Source organism: Notechis scutatus, chromosome 4 (genome assembly GCF_049901735.1).
Source record: "Notechis scutatus isolate UNSWTSFEM ecotype Mainland chromosome 4, rNotScu1.2, whole genome shotgun sequence".
In the NCBI taxonomy this organism is placed as follows: Eukaryota; Metazoa; Chordata; class Lepidosauria; order Squamata; family Elapidae; genus Notechis; species Notechis scutatus.
In genome coordinates, this window is record NC_142012.1 from 40,896,903 (window position 1) to 40,912,261 (window position 15,359).

The 15,359-nt window shown below is 36.8% G+C and overlaps 1 protein-coding gene across 6 annotated transcripts in view; it reads left to right on the forward strand.

Annotated features, from left to right (window-relative positions):
• The window catches only part of MICU3 (mitochondrial calcium uptake 3), a 69,949-nt gene that overhangs the window by 9,533 nt on the left and 45,057 nt on the right, over positions 1-15,359 (forward strand). For 4 of the 6 annotated variants that reach the window (XM_026667092.2, XM_087963197.1, XM_087963201.1 and 1 more), the window contains exon 1: positions 3,335-3,723. The exons of the other annotated variants lie outside the window; for them this stretch is intronic. In XM_026667092.2, the coding sequence (XP_026522877.1) occupies positions 3,403-3,723 (321 nt within the window). In that variant the 5' untranslated portion in view covers positions 3,335-3,402. Of the gene's footprint in view, positions 1-3,334; positions 3,724-15,359 lie in introns of those variants that run through there. 6 annotated transcript variants of the gene reach the window in all.

Below are 15,359 nucleotides of genomic sequence, written 5' to 3' on the forward strand. Positions count from 1 at the left end.
AAAGATAACACCAAAAGTTTTTTTTCTTCTTTCTGTATTGCTATTATGGAAAGTTAAATATATTCAAAGAGTGTTGTTTCAAAGTACATTATTCTACTTTTAAGTATATCCTGCAATCTAATCATTTTCTTTTTACTTCCTAGAACATTTTCAGTAGTGTTAAACAAATATATAGGTGAAACAATCTTGTTCATTTTTTAAAAAAACTCACAATGCAATTAATTATTATGCTCATATGTGCACTGGAGTTACTAGATATTGTATACAATCTCAAAGATTATATAGTTTGGTGACAGTCTTCAGTTCAGAAAGATAAGGGGCAAGAGTTCCTAATTTGAGAATGACAATTAGCAAACTTACAAACGAGTTATTATTACATCACATCAAGCTGGTATTTCAATGATAGCAGTAGTCTCAAAGGAAAATGAAGAACAGAAATTTCTAAATCAAGGGTGTCAAACTCATGTCACAGTGGTGTCACATGATATATCGTGACTTTTTCCCCCCTTCGCTAAACTGGGCAGGGGCATAGCTAGCACGTGACACATCCGGCCTGTGGGGCACGAATTTGACAGCCCTGGTCTAGATCAAAATTCTTTAGTCTTGTAAGTTCAAAGAAGAAAGGATTATAAAAATGAACATATATAAAATGATAGCTAATATATTTTGTACAACATTACAACTGTACAAAATTTTAACTTGTACAGTATTTTAACCCCAATCAACATCTAAAAAGCCACATACAACAGGCACCATATAAATACCACAGCCCAAAGCATACACTCTGCTACAGAGAAGTTCCCTGAAGATGGGCTCCAGCATGAGTCCAAAAGCTCAGAAGACTAAAACTCTGGTCCTGGTGACCGATCCAGATTGGATCCTGCAGTATTTTAACTCTATAGCAATGTATGGAAGTTCCTGTACTTCTGTAAAGCCTGATTTTATTCCCTGAAAAACCCTTATGGATTTCTAATGCACATGCAATAAAATAAAGAAACACAAATAAAGCTTATTTTTGGAATGCTCCCGCCGTTCAGGACAATTCATGTTCTACAAAAGACTTTTGGCCCACAAAAGTCGTGGGACTCCTCTATCTCCCTGAAGTTGTGTCTCCTTCAGCAAATAGCTATTTAAAGCTCTACCATTCTGTGCTCTTTTCCTGCACCTTGAAGTTTTTTGTCAGTGAAAAAATACATTCAATTAGCAAAGTCAGCTTCAAGAGAGCAACACCTGCAAAATGCTTCAAGTCCTTAAACAGCTGCTCTTTGAAAATCACTTAACATCAGTTGGTGGCTTTAACGAAGAAGGCATTCTAGTTTCTACTTACTGAGTTTACCCAATCAAGATAGGGAGAAGGTTGGACAATAAGGCATACCTTTGCTGGGATCTAATTCCCCATACTTACTGAGTGTCAACTGCCAGAAAGAAATTCAACCCAAATAGATATTTTCAATCTGTTTTGGATGCAACACATGTTATCCCATTCTTCCTAAAAACATTTGTGAATATTTCCATATAAAAACATTATATATGATAATGATCTTATATAATGATGAAGATCTACAACATTTCCACAGGTACATTTGTGGTGAGACAGAAAGCATACACGTCCATAATAGATTACCGCCTTACCATCTAAGCAGGATAGTTTTCCAGATGCTCAATATCGCCCCCTACAGTATTTTTATCCAGTCCCTATTTTTTTTAAAAAAAAATAAAGCTACTACAATGTTTATAATATCTACATATTTAACCATATTAATATTATACAAATATTTTAATATATGTTCTCAAAACTGAAAACAATACAAATATTTGCTTTGCTTTATTTCAGTCTAGAGATGTTAACTAGAATAGGGGTCTCTAACTCCTGGTCCGTGGACTGGCACCGGGCCACAACATTCCAGAAACCAGGCTGGGTAAACAAGTCAAGCCACATCTGTGGTATGCAGGCAGCACGTGCAACCATGCCCTCTCTGGTCCATGGAAAAGCCTTTCTCCACAGAACCGGTCCCTGGTGCCCCAAAGTTGAGTTAGAATGATAACTGGTATCTTCAATAAAGCTGGATTCTTGGACTTAACTATATGATTAAAATGAACTTTATTCTTCAGCAAAAATCTTAATTAAGTGGTCTTAAGAAATACTAATACATAAGTACTTGCAGATCTGCTTTCAATTAAACAAAAAAAATTAGCCTACTAGCAAGTCCTACTTAAAGTAATTAACTTCATTATGAAGACATTCAACTTGAAAGGAAAATACATCACAGTTCACTTCTTGATTCATATGTATTCAGAAGTCCAAATTTCATGTTCAAGTTAATTTTTTATATTTTTATAATTTCTTCTTGTTGCTCTTTAGTACTGCATCTAAATAGAATTTCTCCACTCAGGGACAATACTGTATACAGTAACTCTCAACAACACTTGCAGTTGGTGGCAGAATAGTCCCTACAGTTATCTTAGGAGCTTCTGACTTCTACTTTTTTGGGAAAATAGGAAGGGGCTTTCAGGCACTGTTGATTCCTGGCAAGTCTTTGGACAATTCCCTGCAGTTTTCTTGACAAGATTTTAGAATCTCTTTTCCCTTGCTTTCTTCCTAAGGCAGAGAAAGAGTAACTGGCCCAAAGCCACTCAATAGGCTTTGCACCTAAAGCAGGACTAGAACTCAATTTTAAGTTCCTGGTTTCCAGCCTGAAGCCTTAACCATTGCACCAAACTGGCTCTGTTTCTGGCTTGTACACAGCAAGAACAAAGGAGAATCATGTTTCTGCAGGTCCAGGAGAGAATTTCAAAAGATAAAGCTAAGGTGACAAGCTTCAACTGCTGTGATCACCTCTTCTACACTCCTGCCATAAGGGCAGCCCTGAGGTGTTATCCTTTTTTTCCTTAGTGAAATACTGGAATTAAATTGCATTGCAGAATTATAATAGAGAAGAGAGGGCAGTTCTCTCTTTAACTGTGCTAGACTATTCGGTGGACCTGAACCAGCCAACTCATTCTTATGCCCGTATAAGCTCAGAATATGCAGAGCGCAGGAAGACAAAATTGGTGGGAATGAGTTGTTATTCGTAGAAAGTCTCCGCAATCATCATTGCTTCCTCAGATACAATCCAGATTGCAATCGCAGGCACCTCGCGATGCCAAGCGGCAGCGGACTGCACTGCAGCCCTGGGCAATCCGGAGCTGTCACAAACAGCAACTCCCAGACAAGGAACCTGCGGAGATAACGGAAGGAGGGACACGAGGCTATCCCGGGTGGGAGGGGTAGGTGGCATTTGGAAGCAGAGTCCCTCATCTCGCGCTTGGCAGCTCGTGGCGCTCTCGCGATGTTTCCCCGCCGGGGCTGCTATTGCCGCCTCAGCACCTTCGTTCGCCCTGTCACTCCGCGGACCCAGCTCTATGGCGGCGCTGCGAAGTCTCTTGAGCTGGCGCCGTTGCCGTCTCCCCGCAGAGGCGGCCCCTCGCCGGCCACTGTGGGGCTTGAAGGCCGCCGGCTCCGGCCGCGAGGGGACTCCGAGCGGGTTGAGCATCGCGGCCGCGGGGGCTGCCGGCGGGGCGCTCGCTTGGCTCGCCTGCTATCACTACTACGACCGCCGCCCGCACCAGTCGCCCCCCGCGCTGGGGCTCGGAAGCCGGAGGGAGCGAGGAGAAGCCGGGGCGCCGAGCCAAAGCCGCGGACTTCAGCCCATCCCTGTGGCGGCCGCTGCCAAGGAGATGGTGGTAGGTGTCGAGGGACCCGGGCGCGGGCGGGGGGAGGCCACACAGAGCGCGAGCGCCTGCCTTGCCCCGCCCCTTCTCCCTTCCCGCTAGAGAGGATGGGTGGACGGTGGATCCTCCAAGGATGCTATCGGGAAGCCGGGTCAGAGATCGCCTGGGCTAGCCTTCCCTTTCTTCAGTTCTCTCCAGCACTCCTGCAAAATGGGGGAACTGCTCAAGGGGGACGACGCTCTTTGCACGTTAGCTCTCAGCTCCCTTCAAAGTCCCCTGGAGAAGAGCAGGAGTTAGGCACCCTCAGTGAAATCAGCGCGACTTACAAGTCAGGATCTGGACAGGACGCAGGGGCTGGTGTTTTATGCAGCGTTTCTTTATTCGTCTCAGAGGCGCTTTCAAGTTATAGACATGCAACTTTCAACGTTGAGCAAGTAAAATAGATATAAGATGGATATGTCTATCACTAAGTGTTGTATCTTATGATTCTTGATGAATATAGAACAGAACAGAACAGAACGGGAACAGAACGGGAATAGAATAGAATAGAATAGAATAGAAATAGAAATAGAAATAATAGAAATAGAACTAGAACTAGAACTAGAATAGAATAGAATAGAATAGAATAGAATAGAATAGAATAGAATAGAATAGAATTCTTTATTGGCCAAGTGTGATTGGACACACAAGGAATTTGTCTTGGTGTAAATACTCTCAGTATACATAAAGAAAAGGTACATTCATTAAGAATCAAGAATCATAACGTACAACACTTAATGATAGTCATAGGGTACAATCAACAATCAAATCATACTAGGAACAGTCAATATAAATCGCAAGAATACAAGCAACAAAGTTACAGTCCTACAATCACAAGTGGGAGGGGATGAGTGATAAGGAGTGATGAGAAGATTAACAGTAATAGTAGTGCACACTTTGTAAATAGTAGAACAGTTTTGAGGGAATTATTTATTTAGCAGCATGATGGCTTTATATATTTATAATAAATATATTTTATTTTTTATAAAATATATTTTATTTTTTCTTTGTTTACACTGAGAGCTTATGCACCAAAGACAAATTCTTTGTGTGTCCAATCAACACTTGGCCAATAAAGAATTCTATTCTATCATAAAAGTATAGCACCTGTAAAAAATATGTAAAATGAACAGGATTAAAAATAAATGACATTTAATGATGATGATGATGATATCCATGTGGTCATGTCTGATTCTTGATGATTCTATGAGCCAGGTGTCCATAACTTTGATCTTGCGCTACTTTGAGTTTTTCTATGCTCTGGCTGGTGTCAACTTTTATGGTGTCCAGCCACTGTATTCATTGACGGGCTGGTTTCCTTTTACAACATTTAATGTTGAATGTTCTTTAGTATGGCAAATACTTTCTGGGTTTAGTAAGTGCTGGTGCAGGGCTTACTGTTTTACTGTTTTGAGTAGCATTTTTGTCCTTTTCTTTGTTTTTGCTCAGCAATTATTCAAAATTAAAAACATAAAGAGGAGTAGTCATAACAGGCTGAAACAGCAATTCTTGCAACTTCCATTAGAATGACAAGGGATTATAGTTGAAATGATAGAGTAGCAAGAATGAATGATTGTGTGCATTATAAATACAGTGATTGAAGTGAATGGGCTAACACTGATTCATGGATGTTTCATGGAGGCTAAAACATACGATGAACAGTTGCAAAAACTCGTGAAGAGAAGGACCACAGGAAACATGATAGTAGTGTTCCAATATTTGAGGGGCTGCTACAGAGAGGAAGTGGTCAAACTATTTTCCAAAGCACCTGAAAGCCAGACAAGGAATAACAGATGAAAACTGAACAAGGAGAGATTCAACCTAGAAATAAGGAGAAATTTTCTGACAGTGAGAACTAATGGAACAGCTTGCATTCAGAAGTTGTGAGAACTTCATTATTGGAAGCTTTCAAGAAGATTCTGGACTACCATCTATCAAAAATGGTGTAGGGTTTCCTACTTGTGCGGGGGGGTTGAACTAGATGACCAACAAGGTCCCTTCCAACTCTTGTTAATCTGTGCCTCTGTGGAGGCCCTCATAAGAATTTCCCATTTGAATTATTGATTAAAAGTATGGAAGATAGTTCATTAATTCAGAAAGTCCTTGCCTATAAGTTTACTTCATCCTAGAAAAAAATAGTTTATCGTAAGATTTGTATTAATTGGGCCTCTCTGCTTAATACCTTCTAATGCTTGAAGCAGAGGCCAAATAGTCCTTTGTATTTGTAGAATGACAAATACAATATTCAAACCATTATTATGAGATCTCTTCAGCAGACCTTATTCAATATCAGCATTTAAATGAGAAAAGCTTGTTTTAGTCTAAGTATGTTAGTATGCCACATCTTGTTCTTGAGTGAGGACATCTGTGCAGTCAACTTGGCTTCAGCTGCTCTGAAATGGAAGTCTGACCTCAAATGGAGATTATATACTTTTTATTAGCAGTTTATTCTATTAAAATCTCTGTAAAATTGCCAATTTCCGTTATATTGTTCTTTGAAGATATTGGGTGTGAAGATCAAATCTGGGTCGGTCACCAGGACCAGAGTTTTAATCTTCTGAGCCTTCAGACTCCTACTGGAGCCCATCAGCACTCCTATTACTTGACAAAGGGTCTGTTTTCCAGGCTTCAGTCATTTCTTTGGCTATTTTTGTCCCTGCTCGGCCAACAACCTTAGGAGCTGCAAAATTGAATGTATGTCCTTGTTCATGAATCAATTAATGCTGATTTACCACAGGCTTATCAAGTACTTAGAAGCCAACATAGCACAAGAAAACAGCCAACAACTTTATAGCTAGCCTTCAACACCTCAATCAACAATTAAAAGCCCCACACAACCAGGTATTGCATAAATACTACACAAAAGAACAGTCCAAAGCACACATTCTGCTAGAGAGGTTTCCTGAGGATAGGATCCAGCACAACTCCAAAAGCTCAGAAGACTAAGCCTCTGGTCCTAGTGGCTGACCCATTATCCTGGGACACATACATTTGCCTTCATATTGGGTTTGAATTATATTTCTGCTTGAATAGTCTACATAATTACATCTTAGATAAAAAGTCAGCAACAATAAATGTTATCATCAATTTCTGTTCTGCTTATAAGTTTACTACTTGTGTTACTAATTTGTATGTATTAGAGTCTTCTTTTTACTTTTGAAGGTCAATAAAATAAAATATTTTTCAGCACTGAAAAATAAAAATGAAGTGTTTTGAAAGCTACATAGATGATCTTTATTAGCTATAAATTACAATATTAATAGATATTAATAAATATTGGGAACCTTTGAGTTCCTAAGTGATACAATTTTTACATTTTCTTGCAACTTAAAAATCAGAATGAATGGTTTATTTTTTGTGACATGCAGTGTCGTACTTTCACCTTTAAAATGAGTCATCAATTCCCTGAAGCAGGCCAAAAATTGCAGGGCACACCACTTCTTATCAGGATAACTCTTGGAGCCTAACTAAAGTAGAATAGGAACAAATGGGAGATTTGTAAAGTAGCTTATAAGTATAAAGTTTGATGATAAAGGAGCAGAAACTCCACAAGAATGGCAAATATGTGATCTTCAAATGTTCTTAAATTCCAGCTGTCAGCATTTCTTTCCATTGGCTACATTGGCTTTAGCTAAAAGGAATTGTGATTCATCACATTTGAAAGGGTACATTTCCTCTCTCTCTCTCTCTAGTCTCTATGTTTCCATCAAATATTTTGACAGCTGCCCAGAATTGTTAGAAAATTATGTCAGTCTATAAATGCCATAATTCTTTAAATCAATCAGATTTTTTTTCTGATTTTTCCACATATTTTATTTCAGGCATTTTGCTAGATACAGTTTCTAAAAAAAATTAATATATGTCATGAAATTATTTTTGTAACTGTAAAAATGGGTCTTTGAATACAAAAGTCCCATCATTACAATATGAATGTGAAATCTACATATTGCACACCATAAACATGATACAATTTACTTTCTGCCTGTTCTTGATTATACTTTTGCTGATAGTATTAGTGTTTGAAATTAGTTTTACATGTTGCACATTTTTTACTAACTCCTCTACTATGTCTGAGCTTCATTCCAGTCCCAGTAAAGATATAGTCAGACCAGTTAGGGTATGTAATTATTCTACTCCTTGTCTTGTTAATCAAGTCCCATGATGATTTTCAATTTCAAGTGAAGAAGGTAGTCATCTATTTCTAACCTTGTCATGTATGGTTTGTCATTGTTATGAATAAACAATTTCTGTCCTTTTGATTAAAATTGTAAAGAACCACAAATAAGACCATGGAGAAGAAATGTGGTGGTTAGCAAAATATGAGCCCAGGAAAGGAACAGAATATTGCCATGCCTTCAAGCATGGTGTTACCCCTTTGAGGTAGGTCAGGTCAAGAAGCAGATTCCAATATGAAATACTTATATATTTATATAGGTTCTGCTTATAGACTTTTGAAAGCCTGACCGTGTTTTCCGTCCTTCTTGTACCAGAGAGACTCAAGATAGGACCATTCTATTTCTTAATATTTTTTCCTGATCTTAATGTTAGAATATTTTTATTTTGAGCTTTCAAATAGCTTATGTATAATGAATAAAATTGTTCTTTTTTGTCATTTTTCAATGCTTTTTCATGTTTTTGCCATTCTAAATTGTAGATTGAAATTCAGATTTTTCTAACTTTAAATATTTATTTATTTTATTTATTTATTTATTTGATTTGCCAATTGTTTACAAGATAATAAGTATAAGTGTATACATAGTTGTGAATACATGAAATGGGTACATATAAGAAAGATAAAAGAAGAATAAGAGAAACAATAGGACAGGGACGGTAGGCAAGTTGGTGCGCTTATGCACGCCCCCTTCATAATTTTAGACCTAAACACAGATTGCTTCTTTTGAATATATTTACTTATTTACATAGCCAGCCATCTCTCATACAGCCATCTCTCATACATGACTCTGAATGGCTTTTAACGATTAAAAATGACAAGAACAATAAAAGTATAAATAGAAGCAACAAACATACAACTACATTGAAATCACTATTAAAAACTCAATTCAGCCTAAACATAATCACAGTTAGCAGGAATACATTCCATTCAGTAAAGCCACTGGAAAAGTTCACCATTACCTCTAACCCCTCCCCCCTCAAAGCACAATGATCCAGTAAGGTCTTCAGGACCTCTCTAAAGGCCAGAAGAATAGGAGCCAATCTAAATTCCTTGCGATGATGTTCCAAAAGACAGGTGCCATGGCAGAAAAGGCTGCTGGATCCTGTCAACTGTGGAATGTCAACTGACAGGATTTGTAAGATGCTTCTTCTGCCAGATCTGATGGGACAGGTAGATGTAACTGGGAAGAGGTGGTTCCTTAGTTTCAGTCAGAAATCTTAGGCTGTTTTATAGAGGTATTTTAATTATGTCTTAATTTTTTATTTACTAGTTTTTTAAGCTACAGGTAAGAATTTATAGTTGCTTATAAATAAGTTATAGTTTCAACTTATGGTTGAAAGCATTTGCACCAAGACAAATACCTTGTGTGTCCAATCACACTTGACCAATAAAGAATTCTATTCTACTCTACTCTACTCTACTCTACTCTACTCTACTCTATTATCACTTATAGACACATTTCTTATACTAGTCTTGAGACCACAAAAATGATGGATTACAGTATCTATAGATAGTGAGAAGTTCCAATTAGTTCTGGCTCCCTATCTCATTTGCATTTATGCTGCATGCAAGATTTTGCATATAGTAAGAGTTTCTTATTATATCTTCTGCATAGAAATTCACAGTGTTTTGAAGTCATCCTCCCAGTAGGATATAATGTGTGTCTTCTTGCAAATTTTAATTGCTTTTTTCCTAGCACCTGGCCATAATTTTTGTGCACAGTTAGGTAAATACTATTTTTAAAACAAATATTTTAAGAATTTGCCAACTGCAAATTACATTTGCTGGATAGATAGTTTTTTGGAAAGAAGCATCAAAGCTGGATTTGGTTTAATTTACATCCAGGGCAACTGTGTCAGTGGAGTCAGAAGTGTTTTTATTTTATAAACATCAAAATGAACATCTAAGGCAGTGATGGCGAACCTTTTTGTTGTGGTGTGCCGAAAGTGCGTGTGCGATAGCACATGCATGCCAGCACCCACAACGGAATTCCCCCCTGCACATGTGCACGCAACCCCTCCTTACCTGCATTGCATATGTGTGCGCCTCCCAGCTGATTTTCACCCCATTTGAGGCCATTTTCACCTTCCCAGGGGCTTGAGGAAAATAATCTAAGTATACATAAAAGAAAAGATACATTCGTCAAGAATCATAAGGTACAACACTTAATGATAGTCATCGGGTACAATAAGCAATCAAATCATACAAGGAAACAGTCAATATAAGTCGTAAGAATAGAACTGACAAAGTTACAGACATACAGTCACAAGTGGAAGGGAATGGGTGATAAAGAGTGATGAAAAGATTAACAGTAATAATAGTGCAGACTTTGTAATAGTTGAACAGTGTTGAGGGATTTATTTCTTTAGCAGAGTGATGGCTTTTGGGGAAAAGCTGTCCTTGTGTCTAGTTGTTCTGGTGTGCAGTGCTCTATAGTGTCATTTTGAGGGAAGGAGTTGAAACAGTTTATGTCCGGGATGTGAAGGATCTGTAAATATTTTCACAGCCCTCTTTTTGACTTGTGCAGTATACAGGTCCTCAATTGAAGGCAGGTTGGTAGTAATTATTTTTTCTGCAGTCCTACCAGACAGTTATAGAGGTGCAGATGATAGACTCAAGAATTCCTCTGTAGAACTGTAACAACAGCTCCTTGGGCAGTTTGAGCAGAAAGAACATTCTTTGTTGTGCATTTTTGATGACTTTTTTATGTTAGGTGTCCATTTTAAGTCATGTGATATAATAGAACCTAGAAAGTTGAAGGTCTCTACTGTTGATACTGTGTTGTCTAGTATTGTAAGAGGTGGTAGTATGCGAGAGTTTCTTCTAAAGTCTAGCACAATTTCTACGGTTTTGAGTGTGTTCAGTTCCTGATTGTTCCAGTTACACCATGAGGCAAGTTGTATAACCTCCTATCTGTATGTGGATTCGTCGTTGTCTCGAATGAGACCAATCACTGTTGTGTCATCAGCAAACTTCAGTATTTTAACAGGTGGATCATTTGAGATGCAGTCATTGGTATATAGGGAGAAGAGAAGTGGAGAAAGCACACAGCCTTGGGGGGGCCCTATGCTAATTGTACAGGTATCAGATGTGATTCTGCCTAGCTTCACCTGCGGCTTCCTGTCTGTTAGGAAGCTTATCCATTTACAAGTGTGTTCAGGTACCACTAGTTGGTTTAATTTACTTAGAAGAATGTCTGGAATGATGGTATTGAATGCTGAACTGAAGTCTACAAAAAGGACCCTTGCATAGGTGTTTGGAGATTCAAGGTGTTGTAGGATGTAGTACAGAGCCATATTAACAGCATCATCTGTTGATCTATTTGCTTGGTATGCAAACTTCATGGGATCTAACAGCGGATCCATGATGGTTTTCAGGTGGGACAGCACAAGCCTTTCAAAGATTTTCATAACTACAGACGTTAGAGCAACTGGTCTGTAGGCATTCAGTTTCTTGATGGAGGGCTTCTTTGGCACTGGGATGATGGTAGAGCGTTTGAAGCAGGAAGGAACATAGCACATCTGTAGTGATCTATTGAAGATTCGGGTGAAGATGAAAATGTACATTATATATGTACTGTATATAAATATTAAGGTATTTTGGTTGCTCAGAGAGCTGAATTGACAATTGTAGGTATGTTCATATTAAATAAAGTTATATCAACTCTAAATAATCATAAGCACCTTCATTGTGAGATGAAAGGTCACTATCTTCCTCTGCATGGTTCCATGGTTCTTGTCCTAAACTAATCAGTGTGGAGCACTACCTGAATCATCTTGAGAAAAGACTGAATTCTTCTCATCTTAAAACAAGATTGAATTCTTCAATTTATAAATTATTACTCAATTTGTAATAGACTATATGATCAATATAGACTACGTTTATCTGATGAAATGAACTGTGATCCATGAAAGTTTGTATAGCAAGAAACCATCCTTGCTATAAAGTTCCACCAATGGTATTTAAACTAAGTGGATATATGGATTACTATCAATCCTGATTCAGTGTGCTCCAATTTTGTTAGAAAATAGGTATTAAAAAGATGCATTCTGATGAAACATAGAAATGCTAATACAGAAGAGATTCCAATTCTAATTTTTTTCTGTAAATGATAACAGATATAATACATAAAGACAGAACAGCAAGAATAAACTCTTGTCAATAAAAAGAAAGTAATATATTTATTGTAGCATTGCTATTCCTTACATGCAAAATTAACAGGTGATTCATACTTTGTATGAAGTCATGATTTATTTACCTGTGATTTATTGAATAAATTTATAGACTATGAAATATTCATATAACACATTAGTGAAAAACAAGCAAACCACCTTGTGGCTAAAGCAATAAATGCATCAAGATTATTTAACATTTGAAGGGATATACAAGCATCATGCTAAGATAGCTAGTTGTCCTGGGAAACATTAATATCTTTCTGGGCATTGTGTGATTGGAAATTCTTGATAATGTACAAAAGCAGACAAATATTCATTTTAATTAGTCGACTTTTTAAATAAAAATACTTCCAAATGGTAAGCATTTTAAGAATGAAATATACTGTATAAAATCTGGCTCGTGGGTAAGGGAACAAGTAATACCCTCAATATTTTGGCTATTGAGCTATAGCAATGGACATAAGTTCAATGAAATGCGATAATTTTCAGGTTAACTGGCAGATATACAGTATATGAATAATTTCTGGATATATAAAAATTATATACTGTAGTTAAGAAAGATCAAATATCAGGACTATTACTATTTTCTATTCCAACATTTGTTAAGTACCTTTTTTCTGCTTGGGGATTTTCCCACACTAAAATGTGATGTTTAACCTCTTGGCCACCCAGCATGCAAACAAAATTATATCACTTTTATCTACTTGGGAGCATACTGTGATAGCCTGAGGCCAAGCAAAGTGAAACTTTTCAAACTACTTTCTTTGCTTTATATAGAATCATACTAATTTCAAACTTATTTTATATAAAGGAATGTGACAATTGCTCTAAAATCCTTTTAAAACATCCTCAGATAAAAGCTGTAACAACTTGGCTTGAAGGTTGATGATTCCATATGAAATTTTGGGAAGAATATGCTTTAATTTATTATAATTTTAATGGAATATTCAATTGGATCATCACAATTAAATTGTAATCCTGAGTCTTTATCACTTTGGGTTAATGGCAGTGGTACCTAATTTTATTATCTCATAGAATTAACTTTCTGAATATTCTGTTTTCCCTGTGGAAGTAATGTATATTAAATTAGAATGTAATGCTTAGACTACTGATAATGGATATTATTGTTGAATTACAACTCTTACCCACTCATGGCATCAGTTTCCATACAGTAGATCTTTTATCTAGTGCTTAGTTCTTTCACCGTGGGAAAATCACTTTTTTCCCCCTTTAGAGTGAACCTTTTGAATCAATGACCTTAAGGAAACATGAAACCAACTCTTGGCAATGAACCATTTGTTTCTTCTTTTCTAATCTAGGAAGAAAGATGATGTCATGCTTACCAGAGTTTAAATTCATCTGAGAACTTAATTTAGAGTTAAGGAATTCTCAGCAATATTGTAATTATTCATGGAATATGAATATGTTTTATATTTTATATACATTGGTACGACAATTTTTTTTCTGAAAAGAAATAGTAACTTCTTTATCCAATAGATGAATCACATGCATATCAACTACATTACCACTTTAGAAGAAACATTTAAAATGAAATGAAAAAGAGATGTCTCCCCCATTCTTAGGGTGTTTTTGTCACCTGTAGATTTTTTTTAAAAAAACCATGTATTAAAATAATGTTCCTAAATTTAAAAATATGTTTACAGACACAAACACTTTCTACCAAATTGAAGAAAGGAGGACAGACTATTGATTGATCAGATTTTACAATTATAAAATTATATTCTGTTTAACTAGTAAGCATATCAGCTGCTGATTAGATTGGGCAAGAATATTATTATTGTAATCTTGTTCCTTAATATGTTAAACATTGCAACATTCATTCATGGTTTTTTTTTTACATTTTGACAAATTACATAGTTACTCTGCTCATATCCCGTATGTTTTGTAATTGTTATACAAATGAGATGAAAAATAGCTAAATTATTAAATTCTAGGTTTCATATTTTTCAATATTCCACATGAATACATAGCATCCTTTATCTGTTTAATATAACAGGGAGGAAGTAAAATTATACATATACTGGGGAAAAAACCTAAACCAAGTAAATGCATTTGTTTATCTTGAACTATGTTTATAAACACATGTGAATGCTGATGAAAAGGAAGTGAGTACTGTGTGGGTAATGTGTGGCCTTTATATATAATAAAGAAACACATATCCCAAGTGAAATAACCAAGAAACTCAGAAGAGTTAACAAATGTGCCTTTGTTCCAGAAGAAAAGAAAACTGATCACCGTGTACTTCTCCAGAAAAGAAAAAGGCATATGGGTAGAAACAAGAGGAGCGTGTGTGCCTGTGTACATGTGTGTGCATGTGTATGTATATTCTCCCAGTAATAAATAGCCAAGCAAGGTTACATCATAAGCATGCATATATTTGTTGTTTGAGAAGAACACTTTCCATACTGCACATGTATTGAGAAGATGTAAGAACTGATGGGCATGCCAACTAATCATATCAACCAGAATTGAGTTGAGAATATTTCTTCAAGATTTTCTAGTTCCTGCTACTCTCTGCATGATCTGCTTACTTCATGTTTGTCCCCTTTATTATCAAAGCTTTCTCCAGGGTAGAGATGTGGATGCAAGGATAATTTGGAAGGTCAGAAAGAAATGGAGAATGAATGTAATGAATGAAGTTGATTTACTCTAGTCTTAATCATGCCATTAATTCCTTCTAGAAGTTCTGAGTGCTCCATCACGGGAGGTTTTCAAGAAGAGACTGGACAGCTATTTGTCCAAAAGAGTATAGGACGTCCTGCTTGAGTAGGGGGGAGTTGGACTCTTATTCTACTATCTACATTCTGAATAATTTTGCTTACTCTGAAAAGGAACAATGTGAACATATGTATGAATATCCCAACTATAATTTTGCAATTGCTCTGATAGGTACACATCTTTTCAGATAGATACTTACTGTACATCTAATTTTCAAGACTACTGTAGTGTATTCATGTACATACTTCTAATGCCACATTTCTATTGGTTAGTCCACATAGCTTAACGATTGCTTAATAACGACAGTTTCAGATTGGCCGCTTAAGCGGCGGGAAGTTTAAATAAATGCCATTGTTTGCGAGCCGCGAGCAGCCACTATAAAAAGGGCTGCCGCGGCTCGACTTTAGTTGAAGTTACTGGTTGCTAATAAAGAGCTGAATACAACTCCGGTCTTCGAGTCTGCTTTGTCCTGGCGATAGAACAACTACAATCTTCTGAATAGAAATATTTAGGCAAATATT